At 44.8% G+C, this 14,349-nt stretch overlaps 1 protein-coding gene across 2 annotated transcripts in view; it reads right to left on the bottom strand.

Annotated features, from left to right (window-relative positions):
- Positions 1-14,349, bottom strand: part of vps4a (vacuolar protein sorting 4 homolog A) — a 373,362-nt gene that overhangs the window by 275,424 nt on the left and 83,589 nt on the right. For both annotated transcript variants that reach the window (XM_077518130.1, XM_077518131.1), the window contains one exon: positions 189-308. In XM_077518130.1, the coding sequence (XP_077374256.1) occupies positions 189-308 (120 nt within the window). The remainder of the gene's footprint in view (positions 1-188; positions 309-14,349) is intronic.

Here is a 14,349-nt window from a genome sequence, read left to right as displayed (position 1 = left end):
GGCAGCAATGTGACAAAAGACATGCTACTGTCTCACATGCACTTCAAGTCAATTTGCTTTTTTTTTTTTTTTTTAAAAAAAAGAAAAAAAGAAAAGTGGATTCAACATGTAGCCACCTTACAACCCCACTCCTCGTCATCTGGTAACGACAAGGAATATCTGTCACCTATAGTCATTACTATACATACCTGTAAAGAGGTGAGGGAATTTGATTGGAAGGATGACAGCCTCTTTTAGAGCTTCCTTGGCTCCCTCTAGCCCAGCCACATCACTCCACCTCACATTGGGCTTCTCCATAACTATCGCACCTGGACACAGACATGAGAATGAATAACCTGTAGGCTTGGAACTAGGGTTGGGCGGTAATACGGTAATAAGGTATCCCCCGGTGTCTAAAAATAGAAACGGTTTCACTTTAAATACCGCCATTTAAAAAAAAAATAAATAAAAAAAAATAAAAATAAAAATTATGATATAAATATATTTTTTTTGAGAAAATATAAATGTGTACTTGTTTTCAACTTAATATAACTATTTACTTATAACTATTTTAAAAAACTAATAGCAATAATTAATCATGTGACAGTCATGTGACATCCTATGAACCGGAACAACTAAAGACAAGATGGCTAGCAGCTCCCGACGCAACTACATTGGTCACAAAAAAAAAAAAAAAAAAAAAAAAAAAAAAAAAGGCGCCGCTTCTGCAATTTGGCAGTATTTTGGCTTCAGGCCAGATAAAAAAAAACAAAAAAACGAGCCGGTAGATGTCCACGAGGCAATAAGCAGACTGTGCATGAAGACTGTAATTGCGCGTTACCGATGCACGGGGCCCTGCATGGCGGACTTCACTGTGGAGGAGCGAGCTGGAGCAGAAACCGCTGCCGGGGGCTCCAGGTGAGTGGAACCGTCACTTGCTTTCGGTGCCGGTTGGCGTGGGTTCGCACCTCATCCTGGGCGACCCATGTGGCTATGCAGGGCTGACACATGCACGATTTTGTGGCACGAATTGGAGTCGTGCCAATGCGCGAACAAGTCGTAAAGTGGAAGTGAAGTGTGCATAAACGTAAATCTTTGACATTTTCAAAATTTTGGTCACGGAAAAATTTCACGACCGGGTCGTGAACTTTGCGCAAACTGTTCGTGAACTCGTCGGGACGATGCGGGAAGAATGCGCGCCAGTGCGTGGCAGTGCGCGCCTCGGGGGTCCCGCCGGGGCGGCGCCGCCAAGAAAACGATCAAACTTGACTATACTAGAGGAAGTAAAAGTCGCAACAAGGTTTCCGTAGGTGAATCTGTGGAAGCATCATTACCAGAGATAGAGGGCGAGCGAGCCCGCACGGACGGAGGCGCCTTCGAACGAGAGGCCGAGGGCGCGTGGTCGCGGATGAGTCGGATGCTCGCGGGAGGAATTTTTGCCAATGGACGGACTTGTTAATTTAATTGAGCTTCCATCGCTGCACACAGGTGCCTAGAATCTCCTCTTTTTTTCTTAATTCTTCATAAAAAACAGCAAGCCAGCTTCCAAACATTTTTCCATAAAACTTGGGTAGGCCTAAAGCAGCGCGCACAAACTCTTTGAACTGTGCATTGTAAAAAATAAAAATAGCGAGTCAGACTCAGCGACAGATCAGAAAATAAAAGCACAACGTATAATATAACTCAAACGACCTGCTGTTTTTTTTTTCTTCTTTTTTTGTCTCCTCACTGTAGTTCGTTGCCGCGACGGGTTGCTTGCACGCGTCCTGTGTCCCGGGCCACACGGCTCAGCCTTTAACAATAATAGTGACTGTCACTAATATATATTTTGGGGGTTTTGTGTTGTTTTTGTGGTAAAGTAAAGCTTAGAAAACGGGGGGAATGAATGCCATTGCATATATATATATGTTTGGATCACCCAAATAATAACAAAATGTAACCCCAGAAAACTAAAGAGGAAAAATGTGACGATATTACCGTATACCCCGGTGTAATGAGGAGACGGTGATACGGTGCAAAATCTTAATACCGCCCAACCCGACTTGGAACTACAAATTAGTGTGGTAACATTGGTGGTTGGTTGGGGAACTGGGACCAAGTTGGGATTCCAGTGTTACAGAGTACAGAGCTGGAGTTGAGCCATTATTTATTTATTTTTTTTACGCAAGTAGGGATGATTATTGATATGAAATTGAGACCTTGTACAAAAGGTCAATAAAAACAAAATGCAATGATTTGAAAATCCTATTCAACCTATATTCAACTGAATACACTACATTATTTTATTTTTAATTTTTTGCAAATATTCACTCATTTTGAAGATGATGCCTTTCACTACCAGATGCACCCCTGCACTGTTCATCACCCCCGAGCGACGCCTGCCAGACACCGCCACTACCGGATTCACTGCCAGGCAGTGCTGTGCACCGCCCCCGAACGACCCGACGATTGACTCCCTACCGGATCTCACCAATAAGATGAGCAATCGGGTCAATCTCTCTAAACAGCTAACTAAAAGACTCTCCAAACAGCTATCTACTAATCACGGGAGTTTGCCCATGCTCCCCCCCAAAACTCCACAATCAGCTATCTACCAATCGTCTGACTCCACCAAGCCTCAGCAAACAGCTACCTACTTGCCGACCTCCATCTTTGTCCATGGAGAATCTCAACTACAGCTCAGTGTGATATGCTTTGGATCCAGACTACGTATACACTATAAACAATGTGTGTCCCCTGCTTAAGTCAGGACCCAACGAACCTAAGGAAGCTTGTAGCATTCCTGTGATTACAAGTAACAGAAAGTTGGCAAAAGAAATGAGAAGAAATAAGTCAGAAGCTAAAGAATAAAAATGGTCATTTATGTCTCTAACTGTTGTCCTCTTTATTTTTTGCCTTCTTTGGTTCATGTTCTCTCTCAGAAGTGTTTTTGCCTGGTGTTTTGTAAAGAACTGATCCAAGGATGTTTGTTTTTTTACCATCTTATTTTTATTTATTTATTATTATTATTACTATTTTTTAATCACTCACTCACGCTTACATCATGTAAGCCGCACATGATCTCCCAGGCAGAGAAGTAAACCCACGCCATCCGGCACCGAAGGCAAGTGACGGTTTCACTCCTCCACCTGGAGCCCTTGTTTTTTTGAACAATCCTTCGAAAATGTCCAAGACAAACATCATCATAGCGAGTGATTGCCTGAATGGTGAACACTTTTTTTGGGTGGTTCTTTTCAATAAATTCCCAAACTTGATGGAAACCTTCAGGTACGACGAGGCATCTTTTTCCAAAAAAAAAAAACCAGTCTCGTCGCAATTAAAAACTTACTGTGCAACATAGCCTTCACCAATCACCAATTGCTTGAATTTTTGCACAAATTTGTCGGCCGTTAGTTAATACATTTACGTAAAACTATCTAAACACCTCATGGCCCGAGGGGCAAATGACGAGGACGCTACATATACACATATCTATTATGTATCTATGGACAGGACACTGTAGCGATAATTGGGTCGTCTTTTTGACGTTCTGCATAATGCTATCGGTGTTACAGCTAGGACCGTATCCTTAAGTGTTGCACCAAGCGTCTGTAAATAAGTAGAAAAACACAATATGCTAACTTCTCGCAATCATTCGTAAGCAATCCTGGTTATTGAATCAAGGCAATTTCCGCTGCAAGTCCGGGTTCAACCGTCTCTGGCCGACTCACCACGGCGGTCATGCACAATATCAGGGTCGTCATCATATCACACCATCCTCTAGCAACCAACAAAGACAAGCGGATTAGCGTCGCTCGGTGTGGTGTCACTTTGGGGTTCGGTAGGTGCAGCGGGGTGTTGACCCCCCTTTTGCACGTCTGATACTTTTAAACATCGTAGTCAGCTGGGTCAGTGAATGGAGTTTGGCGCATCAGTCGAGGGTGCCGGTTGGGTCGCTAAATCGGCGTCAGCTGGTGACCCCCCTTTGTCAGTTTCGCGCGTATGCTGGTCCTGAAATTCACTCGATCGCGTTCACAGACGTTCAAAACCGCAGTGACTTTTGATCTGGTTTCGGTGGACCTCAGTTGCACCTCAGCACCTCAGTTGGTCCCCCTGACGTCCTTTATTCATCCGAATTTGATAGGTGACGGCTGAAGGCCTCAGTATGCTTCTGCGAGAGGCTCACGTGGAGGCGTCACGTCGGAGCTCCGCTCGTGCATTTGCCTTCCGACTTGTGCGCAATACACATCTGTGTCTGCTGGAGTTTCACACCAAGTCCCGCTGTCGCTATGGTTGGAACTCCACAGAGTGGCGATTCCTCGGCATTTTATGACGGATTCAGAAATTTCAATTTAATTCAGAAACACGAAACAAAGCCGGGGGGAGAGTAAGTTCATCACCGTGGCAATTAATTATTGCCAATTTGCACCGGTGTCGGCCGTAAACTCGCCAAAACACAACAGCCATGCGCTTAGCGAACACAGTTTTTTTTTTGTTTTTTTTTTTTTAAGTTATTGTTGTTTTCCGCCTCTCGTCCAAGGCACATATCCACATGCACAGCCGTGGTCTCCGAGCAGGAAGTCGATTTGCGCCGCCAGTTGCCTTCACCAAAACTATCTGGGCGGGGGGCGGGGAGAGAGAGAGAGAAAAAAAAGAAAAAACGCCATCGAACGGACCAATCAGAAGCGAGCTACGCCCCGCCATCTACGGGGTTCAAGGATTGGCGACGTGTGCACCGCAGCCAGCCACGAGCCACGCGGCACTTAAAATTAATGGCTCGCGTTGATTATGTGACCTATGGCGATCATCAACGCGAGAGCAAACGTGGAGGCATAAATTAGGTTTGACAGTTTGTCGACGATTTCGTATGGTCCTGCCCACTGGAGAAGAAATTTCCGGGCGATGCCCCTCTGGGCACGCGGAGTATTAGGATTTGGTTGCGCGAACAAGTAGTACCATACTCGATCACCTATTTCGAACTCGGTTCGTGAGGCTTTCCTATCGTAGTAGGTTTTCTGACCTTCTGCACTTTGCTTAAGCCGTTGTTGAGCAAATGCAAACGTAGCCCGGAGGTGGGCTTGCAAGTCCTCCACGTACTGGGAGGCCGTGTATGCCGTGGCTAGGTTTGTTTTTCCTGGCTGGTACATCAGGTGCAGTGGGAGCGTCATTCGCCGTCCGGTCATCATTTCAAAGGGGGACACCCCAGTGATTTCGTGAGGGGTCGAATCGCCATGAGGATCAGTGGGAGTCGGGTGTCCCAGTCCCGATGGTTGGAAACCACAAACTTTTTTAGCAAATTTACCACGGTGCGATTAGTCCGCTCCACCTGTCCTGACGACTGCGGGTGATGGCTAATGTGCAACTGGGCCTTGACTTCGAGCATTTTCCAAATCTGTTGCATTACCTCGGATGTGAAGTGGGTTACCCTGGCCGAGTTAACCCGTGAGGGCAACCCAAAACGGGAGAACACGTGGTTCATCAGCAGGCATGCAGTGGTGTGTGCGGTGTCGTTTGGAGCAGGCAGGCATTCTACCCACTTGGTGAACGCGCAAACTACTGTAAGAAAATATTTGTTCCCTCTCAGGGATCTGACCAGTGGTCCCACCCAATCAATTTGGAGATCAGACCACAGGAAGGTGACTCCTTTCTGTTGGAGTGGTGCTCGGTGACTCGGGTTTGCTGGCTGAAACTGGCAGCAAACCAGGCATCCTTTGATGTAGGTTGCCACGTCATTATGCATGCGCGGCCAGTATGCCACCTGTTGTAGTGCGGTGACAGTGGCCTTGAATCCGCGGTGGCCTGCATAAGGCGCGTCGTGGGCGTATGATGGCAAGACCCCCCTTTGGCTCCGTGGAACCACCAACCGCAGGGCAAGCGGAGACCCAGAGTCATAAACCAGAAGGCCCTTAACGAGACGCAGCCTTTGCAGCACGGAGAACAAGCCTTGGAAGTCGCTGTCGTCACTCAACGCGTCAGGCAACACGGGGTTGGCGACAGGATCAGAAAGGTGCTGAATTATTTTGAGAAGCGCGGGGTCGCCGGCTTGTTGGGCGACTAAGTCGGAGGTTCGGATGGGCGGTACGCACGCCACGGGCCCTGCAGGGGTTCGTGTGGGGCGTCGCGAGGTTCAGCGGCGGCCGCAGCGCGGCGACGCGTGAGAACGTGGACCTCCTAGCCAAGCTGTATCAAATGTCCAAGGAGTCCCGTTGAGGGCCCCTTGTTTGGGTAACGTGTCCGTTAGGTCATTAAAATGTTTGTCAGGTCCTGGGACTTTTAAGTGTCCCGGACCTTTTTCCAATAGACATGCATATCATTGGAGGAAACCAAATGGTCGCATGTCACAATGAGGTTGCGGTGTTTAACGGGTTTCTTCGCTGACGTAAGGAAGCCATTTCGACGCCACGCCGGTAGATGACAGGTGAAGGCGAGGCGGGCATAGTTTGAGTCAGTGCAGATAACCAGCACCTTGACACCGTGTACAATTTCCAATTTGAGTGTAATCAGGATGCCAGCGATTTCCGCATATTGAGAAGAGTTGGGGGCCCAATTGGAATTGCAGTGGTTTGCACGGTGTGTCGTTGACCCAAGCGATGCCCACCCCAGCCTGCAGCTGGGTTTGGTGGTGGTAATAGCAGCCATCCACGTAAGCTGTAGCCATGTCTTTGCAGACATGTTCCTCAAAATAGCGGTGACACGTGAATTCCGGCATCGATGCCACAGCGACCTCTGACGGCGGGGTCAGGGAAGTTGCCAAACATTTCTGGCAAATCGCTAGATCGGTGCCCAGCGGTAACTTTGTGTTTTTCGAGTACCGGACTCGAACATTGTAACTTTGTAACGCCATAAGCCAGCCGGCAATGCGCGCGTTTGTTGCGACGCCGTCTCGAATGCGTTGGTTGTTAAGAAAAGTAACCGGATGATGGTTAGTATCAATCGTTACTTTTTGGCATCCAATGTAGTTTGAGAAATGTTTGATTGCCCATACTGTGGAAAGCAGGGCTTTTTCGCAGTCCGAGTATTTCAACTCGGGGCCGTTCAACGTTTTACTGGCGTACGCCACAACGCGTTTATCCTGGTCGTACATTTGGTATCGACCCGCACTCAAACAATGTTCGGAGAATCCTGCTTCCAAGAAAAATTCCTTGTTGCTATCGGGGTACGCGAGACAGGGGGCGGAGCCCAGCTTTTGTTTTAGCGTGTTCATCGCGGTGTTTTGTTCGTCACCCCAATCGAAGGGCATGTCTTTCTTCAGCAGGTTAGTCAGAGGGCGTGCTATGTCAGCAAAGTGTTCAATGAACTGGCGCGAATAGTTACACACGCCAAGGAAGCTGTGCAGTTTTGACACATCGGTGGGGGCTTTGATGTCAAAAAGGCCTTGAATACGGCTGGATTGTGGTTCAATCCCGTTCGGCCCGACCAAGATCCCCACGTAGTTGACCTTTGAGTGACACCACTGACCTTTCAGGAGGGACAGTTTGGCGCCTGCAGAAGACAGCTGTCCAAGAACGTGGTCGATTTCCATCAAGTGGTCATCCAAAGAGGAGCTCCTCATCATAATGTCATCGATATAAATGAGGTTGCCCCTGGCGCCGGCGGCAGGGCACGCCTTGTTGAGGAAGATTTTTGGCTGGCGATTTGGCGTAGCCGAATAGACACCGGTTGAAAGTGTACTGGTTGTTGCCAAAGGTGAATGCCAACTGGTATTGATCCCTGGGATCCACTGGAATTGTCCAGAACCCCGAAGCCATATCAATGGTGGTGAAGAATTTGGCATCTCGAACCTTGGGAAGTTCCTGTTCAAGTTGTGTCATGGGCCATCGCGAAAGAGGAACCTGTTGGTTCAGTTTGCGATAGTCGATGGTCGGCCTCCCTGTGCCATTTGGCTTCAAGACTGGCCACAATGGGGCCGAATAGGTGCTGTTACAGGGGCGAATGATACCCTTTTCCAGCATGGCGTCGATAGTCTTCTGTACTGGTTCGTAAGAAGGAATATTGTACTGGCGCACAAAAGTTGGAGGAGCGCCGGGCTGAGTCGGGATGCGGACCACATGTAGTGCCGTCAACCCGCAATTCAAGGAGTCCTTGGCAAAAGAGGGTGTGTATTTCATTAACACCGTGCGCAAACCTTCGCGGTCCTGTTCGGACCGGAGCACGTCGGCGCGTTGCAGAACTACTTGGAGGTTCGCCTCGAACTCTGGGTACGGTTGAAGGTCCCCATTTGGAGTCGTGGTTGGTTGAGGTGTCTCTGGGTTTCCAGAGGGAATGCTAGAGGGCGTTGGAGGCAACGCGCTCAAGGCATAAATCACCAGTTGTTGGTCTGTCCCCAGGTCCACCCGGACGATGTCTTCATCGTTGGTGGGACCGGCAGGGTTGACCGTAACAAGCTGAGATGGCCTGGTGAGTCTTCGGCCACTGGTGTCTTCAGTCAAGAACAAGTCGGATGGGATGTGTCCAACCACAGGCACCTTTAGAGTGAAGTTGTGGAAGTCGGAACGGATGAACAAGCCCAGACGGGTCGCTTTTGGTATGCGAAGGTCGTACGCAAGGGGGTTGTGAACCAAGATCAAAGTGGTGAGGGAGGCGTCCACGATGGGCGTGGCCTCTGTTGAATTGAGTGGGATTGAGTGGGTCAGATGAAACGCCATATCATGTAAAATGAGATAACAAATTAATGGACTAGACTCAATTCTTAGTTCAAGACCAATTGGTGTCTACATGAGTAAAAACCAAACCAAATGGCCTCTGTGTGTAGCTCCCTAAAGCAACCACCAGATGCCGCCAAACCTGTACAACCAAGCTGCACTCAGCATAGCTCGGACCATATAAGGTAACGGAAGTGGCCAAATACAGATTAAGTGTAAATAAAGGGTATCCTGAAGTAAGCAATAATACACACACACAATCTATATTCGATAATTGTTAACCTGAGTTATGGATCAATGATTACAGCACATTGATGCCAACTATGAAGTTTGCTGTCTTTTCTTTTATTTACTTTACGAGCGATACTGTCTTAATCGCTGATAACATTGCTGTAACTGCATTGAGTGAAGAGACTACCTGTATGCATTGTCTAACTCTCAAACAATGACATGCACGATGTATAACCAGAACTAGAAATAACCTGTTAAGCTCCTTGAGAGGATTTGGGATTAACATGTCATGTATATACATGTTATTCATGCTTGCTTAGTTATGTTTAAATCATTAATACATATAGGATGTGTTGTTTTTAATATCATGATTGTTGAATAAGAGCTAAGACTATTGACATATGTATTACAAGTAGAACAGAAGCTTTCAGCCCCACATTGAATTTCCTGTTTGAAAAACAGGAACTGGTTGCTAAGCTACGCAAGCCACAGAGCGCAACCTGGTTCAACAGTTTCCTGTGTGTGTTGATGCAAAGATCAAGCCCCGACTTACGCGCTTGTAACGTAACTGTGTGGAGACTTACTGCGAACAAGTCCCAACATGTTTTGCGCATTGATATGTGAAGAGACTGGAAATCCCCACGTAAGCGCGGAAGGACACACTCGCCATGATGAAACCAGTGGCACGCACCCAAGTTTATAAAAGATCGTCCCTTGCGATGATCGAGGCTCTTCTTCGTCACCCTGCGATGTGATCTGTATGGAGTGTGTTGCTGAAGGTTGATTCTCGGCTTCGTGGGACTTAGGTTTCTTCATGAAAGGACTTTGACTCTTTGCCGTGAGTGAATCATTCTTCAAAGATTGGGTAAAGTAAAAATTGTTTATTAATAAGGTGGTTAAGATGAAGATATGAAAGATTAATCGCGTGTAGGGTGAGAGCCATTTAACCACTCCCATATCTTTAAATTATTTTTGACCAAAAACGCCTTATTTTGAATCGGGTTTTGAGTTCTCTTGAGAAATGATCAATCTTAGAAAGCTCTCATAAAAGGTTTAAATATTATTTTGGTTCCTGTTTCCTATTTTATTTTATCTTTATTGATTCTATGTTTTATTTTAAATGTGATTTTCATGAATTATATTTGCTATATTATTATTGTCAATAAAATTATTAAAAGACTATTTGTGAATTAATGATTTTATTTGTTTCTTTTTCTTTTTCTTTTATTTCTTTCGGACATTTTATAAGTCTGAGGTCGTTTTATAAGACCTAAATAAAATAATTTATAAAACAAGTGTGAATTTATTATTTTATTTATTTATTTATTTTTATTTAATTTTATTTTTATTCAATTGGATCATTTTGTAAGTCAGCATTAAAACCAAAAACCAAGATGGCGGCATGTGTATTGTCTGCTCAGTGTCTCTCTGGATTTGAGATGTTTTAATGGATTTTATTGCATCTGAATTTGTTTTAATAAGTTGAAGTTGATTATTTATTTTTTTATAGATAATCCCTTTGGATGTTTTAAGTGAACTGTGGACTTTTTAATTTTAAGTTTAAAAAATACTGCTATTATCTGAGTCTGGCTAACAGGCTTGGGCCTGCTGCATCACCTGGGGCCGAGCTAACTCGCTTGAGCCTTTAACATCCCCCTAGAGACTGGGTTTGGAGGCCCACATTCCTCCTGGAGCTGAGCAAACTAGCTTGAGCTTGCAACATCCCTCTTGAGACTTGGCTTGGAGGCCAACGTCCCTCCCGGAGTTGAGCTAACTAGCTTGGGCCTGCAACATCCCTCTTGAGGCTGGGTTTGGAGGCCCACATCTCTCCTGGAGCTAAGCTAATTAGCTTGAGCCTGCAACATCCCCCTGGAGACTGGGCTCGGAGGCCCATGCCCCTCCTTGAGCTGGGCTAACTAGCCTGAGCCTGCAACATCCCCCTGGAGACTGGGCTCGGAGGCCCATGCCCCTCCTTGAGCTGAGCTAACTAGCCTGAGCCTGCAACATCCCCCTGGAGACTGGGCCCGGAGGCCCACGCCCCTCCTTGAGCTGAGCTAGCTGGCTTGAGCCCGCAACATCCCCCTGGAGTCTGAGCCCGGAGGCCCACGCCCCTCCTGGAGCTGAGCTGATCAGCTTGAGCCCGCAACATCCCCCTGGAGTCTGGGCTTGGAGGCCCACGCCCCTCCTGGAGCTGAGCTAACTAGCCTGAGCCTGCAATCTTTCTTTGCAGTGAAGGACAATGGCGTTTTTTATTATTTTAATATGTTTGTTGGCAACTTGGGACATGAGACTCAACAATGTTCCCTGGGTGAGTACCCATCACAATGTGTTGTGTTTTCGGGACAATTATTATGGTGGCACTGACTCTAATGTTGCTTATGAGCAACCTCAGATTCATTTGGTCTGGGTCTTAAACTGCTGGACTGAGGTACCCAAGGAATTACTTAAACTCCAAAATGGTCTCGCTTTATATGACCTCACGCTTTCGCTTTGTGAAAAGAATTGCTCTACTTCAACATACAAAAACTTTGTGTCAAAATGTAATGTGAAACAAAGATTGATTATTGTTCTACTTTTACTACTATCTGGAAATGTGCAACCAAACCCTGGACCTGATCTGCAATGTATCCAGACTCCTTCTGATTTTAATTCAGTGTCTGGCCTTAAAATTGTTCATCTTAACGTGCGTAGTTTACTACCTAAAATGGATACAGTCAAAATCTGGATTAGATCAACAGATGCAGACATTGCGATCATCTCTGAAACGTGGCTGACAAGACGCATCACAGATGATGACATCAACATAAATGACTACAATGTCTATCGTACTGACAGGCCTAAAAAAGGTGGTGGTGTAGCCATCTATGTTAAATCAAGATTTGATGTTTTCGTTGTCTTGTCTAAGTCAATTCCTAAGCAGATGGAGTTTCTGGCCTTGAATTTGGTAATAGCCAAATCCCTTTCTATAACTGTTGTTGGTTGTTATAGACCTCCATCTGCCACCAAGGAGACATTATCATCTTTAAAATATCTTTTATCTAAATTAAACTACAATGAGCTTTTAATGGCAGGGGACATGAATTGGGATTGGTTAAACACTTCTTCTGAAGAATTTAAATCTTTCTGTGACTCTGTTAATATAAGCCAGTTGATCAATCATCCAACTCGGCCAAACATTAAAAGTCCTGAGAAGTCTACCTTGATTGATTTAATTCTTACAAACGCTCCACATAAATTTTCATCTGTGGGTGTTTTTTGTAATGACCTGAGTGATCATTGTGTTGTTGCAGCGTGCAGGGATACAAAAATCCCCAAATCTAAACCACGTATTATTTTTAAGCGGAACTTAAAGAATTTTAATGAACAAGCCTATCATCATGATTTGTCCTTTGTTAATTGGGAACATATAAATCTGTTGCCAGATGTCGAGTTAGCTTGGACATTTTTTAAAGAAAATTTTGAAAAAATTGTAAATAAACATGCCCCCATAAGGAAATTTAGAGTAAAGGGGCGAGAAAACCCCTGGTTCTCTCCAGAGTTGTCTGATGTCATTCATCAGCGTAATGTGGCATGGACCAAAGCCAGGAAAAGTAATTCTGTTCGTGATTGGTCTATTTTTAAACAACTGAGAAATAAATGTACTTCTTTTATTAAAAAGGCTAAGTCTGAATACTACTTAGCTGTTACCTCTGAGAGCCTCAATAATCCACAAAAATTTTGGAAAGTGATCAAGGGTTTTTCTGTGAACAAAGGCCCTCAAGTTCTTCCTACTTTTGTTTTGAAGGATTCAATTCCAGTTTATGACAGAACTGAGATCTTAAACTGCTTTAATAAGCATTTTGTGTCATCTGGTTCTTTGTTTGACTCCACAGGAGCTGCCTCTTTGCCTCACTGCACAAATTCTCAAATGTTTTCTGGAGAACATTTTAGATTTGTACCTTTTACTGTACAGCAAGTTCATAAGGCTCTCAAAATTCTGAATCACCGAAAACCTCCAGGACCAGATTTGATAGAGCCTTACTTTTTGAAAATGGCTGCTGATTTTATTGCAATGCCTCTTACAGTACTTTTTAATCGAGCAATTGAAAACAAAGTAATCCCTGCAGTATGGAAGTCAGCTTTTGTGGTTCCTCTCTTAAAAGGAGGTGACCCAGCTGTTTTAACAAACTACAGACCAATATCAAACTTGTGTGTCTTATCTAAAATTTTTTAATCTCTTGTGTGTGATCAAGTTTCTCTACTCAAATAAACTGCTCTCAAATTTGCAATCAGGCTTTCGGAAAAAGCACAGCACAATGACTGCTGCTACAAAAGTGGTTAATGATATACTTGTTGCTCTTGATAAAAAGCAATACTGTGCTGCACTTTTTATTGATCTGTCAAAGGCATTTGACACTGTGGACCACACAGTTTTAAAGCAAAGGCTCATCAGTCTTGGTCTGTCAGATGATGTAGTCTCGTGGTTCACAAATTATTTGAGTGACAGGACCCAATGTATTAAACATGATGGTTTATGTTCTGAATTCTTGAGTGTTCACAAAGGGGTGCCGCAGGGCTCTGTGCTCGGACCCCTCCTGTTCATTATGTACATTAATGATCTGGGACAAAGCGTGTTGGACGCCAATATGCATTTTTATGCTGATGACACAATAATTTACTCCTTTGGCTCATGCTCAGCTGCTGCTGTTGCTTCGTTGCAGAAAGCTTTTAATGTTGTGCAGCACACACTTCTGCAACTAAAACTAGTCCTTAATGCGGACAAAACTAAACTGATGTTGTTTTCAAATTCCAGGAAAAGCCCACAATTTCCCCCCAAAGTGTCCACTCTGGAGGGAAATGAAATAGAGGTGGTTCATACATATAAGTATCTTGGTATTTTGCTTGACGACACTTTGACTTTTAAACCCCATGTTGAGAACCTCGTGAAGAAACTCAAACTAAAATTGGGTTTCTTATTTCGGAATAAATATTGTTTTTCTTTTGAGGTCAAAAAGCGTCTTGTCACTGCAACCTTTTTATCTGTTTTAGATTATGGGGATGTGTTGTATATGAATGCTTCAGCTCAGTGTCTGAGTAAGATTGACTCTGTATATCATGCTGCTTTGAGGTTTGTTACAAATTGTAGAGCCTTGACCCATCACTGTGAACTGTACTCTCGAGTGGGATGGCCTCCTTTGTCCACCAGGAGGTTGACTCACTGGTACATTTTTATTTACAAGGCTATGCTTGGACTGCTGCCCTCTTATATTTGTAATTTAATCACATTGAAAAGTGTTGATTCTTATGCTTTGCGTTCCAATGATCTTTTGTTGCTCTCTGTTCCATTTGCCCGCACTGAGCTGGGGAAAAAGGCTTTTGTCTTCTCTGCCCCTTCTGCATGGAACATGTTGCAAAAGGACTGGAAACTAACGGAACTTGTTTCATTGAACGATTTTAGATCCAGATTAAGAGCACTTGAGACGGCCTCATTGATTTGTAACTGTTTTATATAATTTTTATGTGATTGTAAGTGAAACTT

The sequence above is a fragment of the Festucalex cinctus genome, chromosome 3, assembly GCF_051991245.1.
Source record: "Festucalex cinctus isolate MCC-2025b chromosome 3, RoL_Fcin_1.0, whole genome shotgun sequence".
Classification (NCBI taxonomy): Eukaryota; Metazoa; Chordata; class Actinopteri; order Syngnathiformes; family Syngnathidae; genus Festucalex; species Festucalex cinctus.
This window is presented reverse-complemented; position numbering and strand designations above follow the sequence as displayed.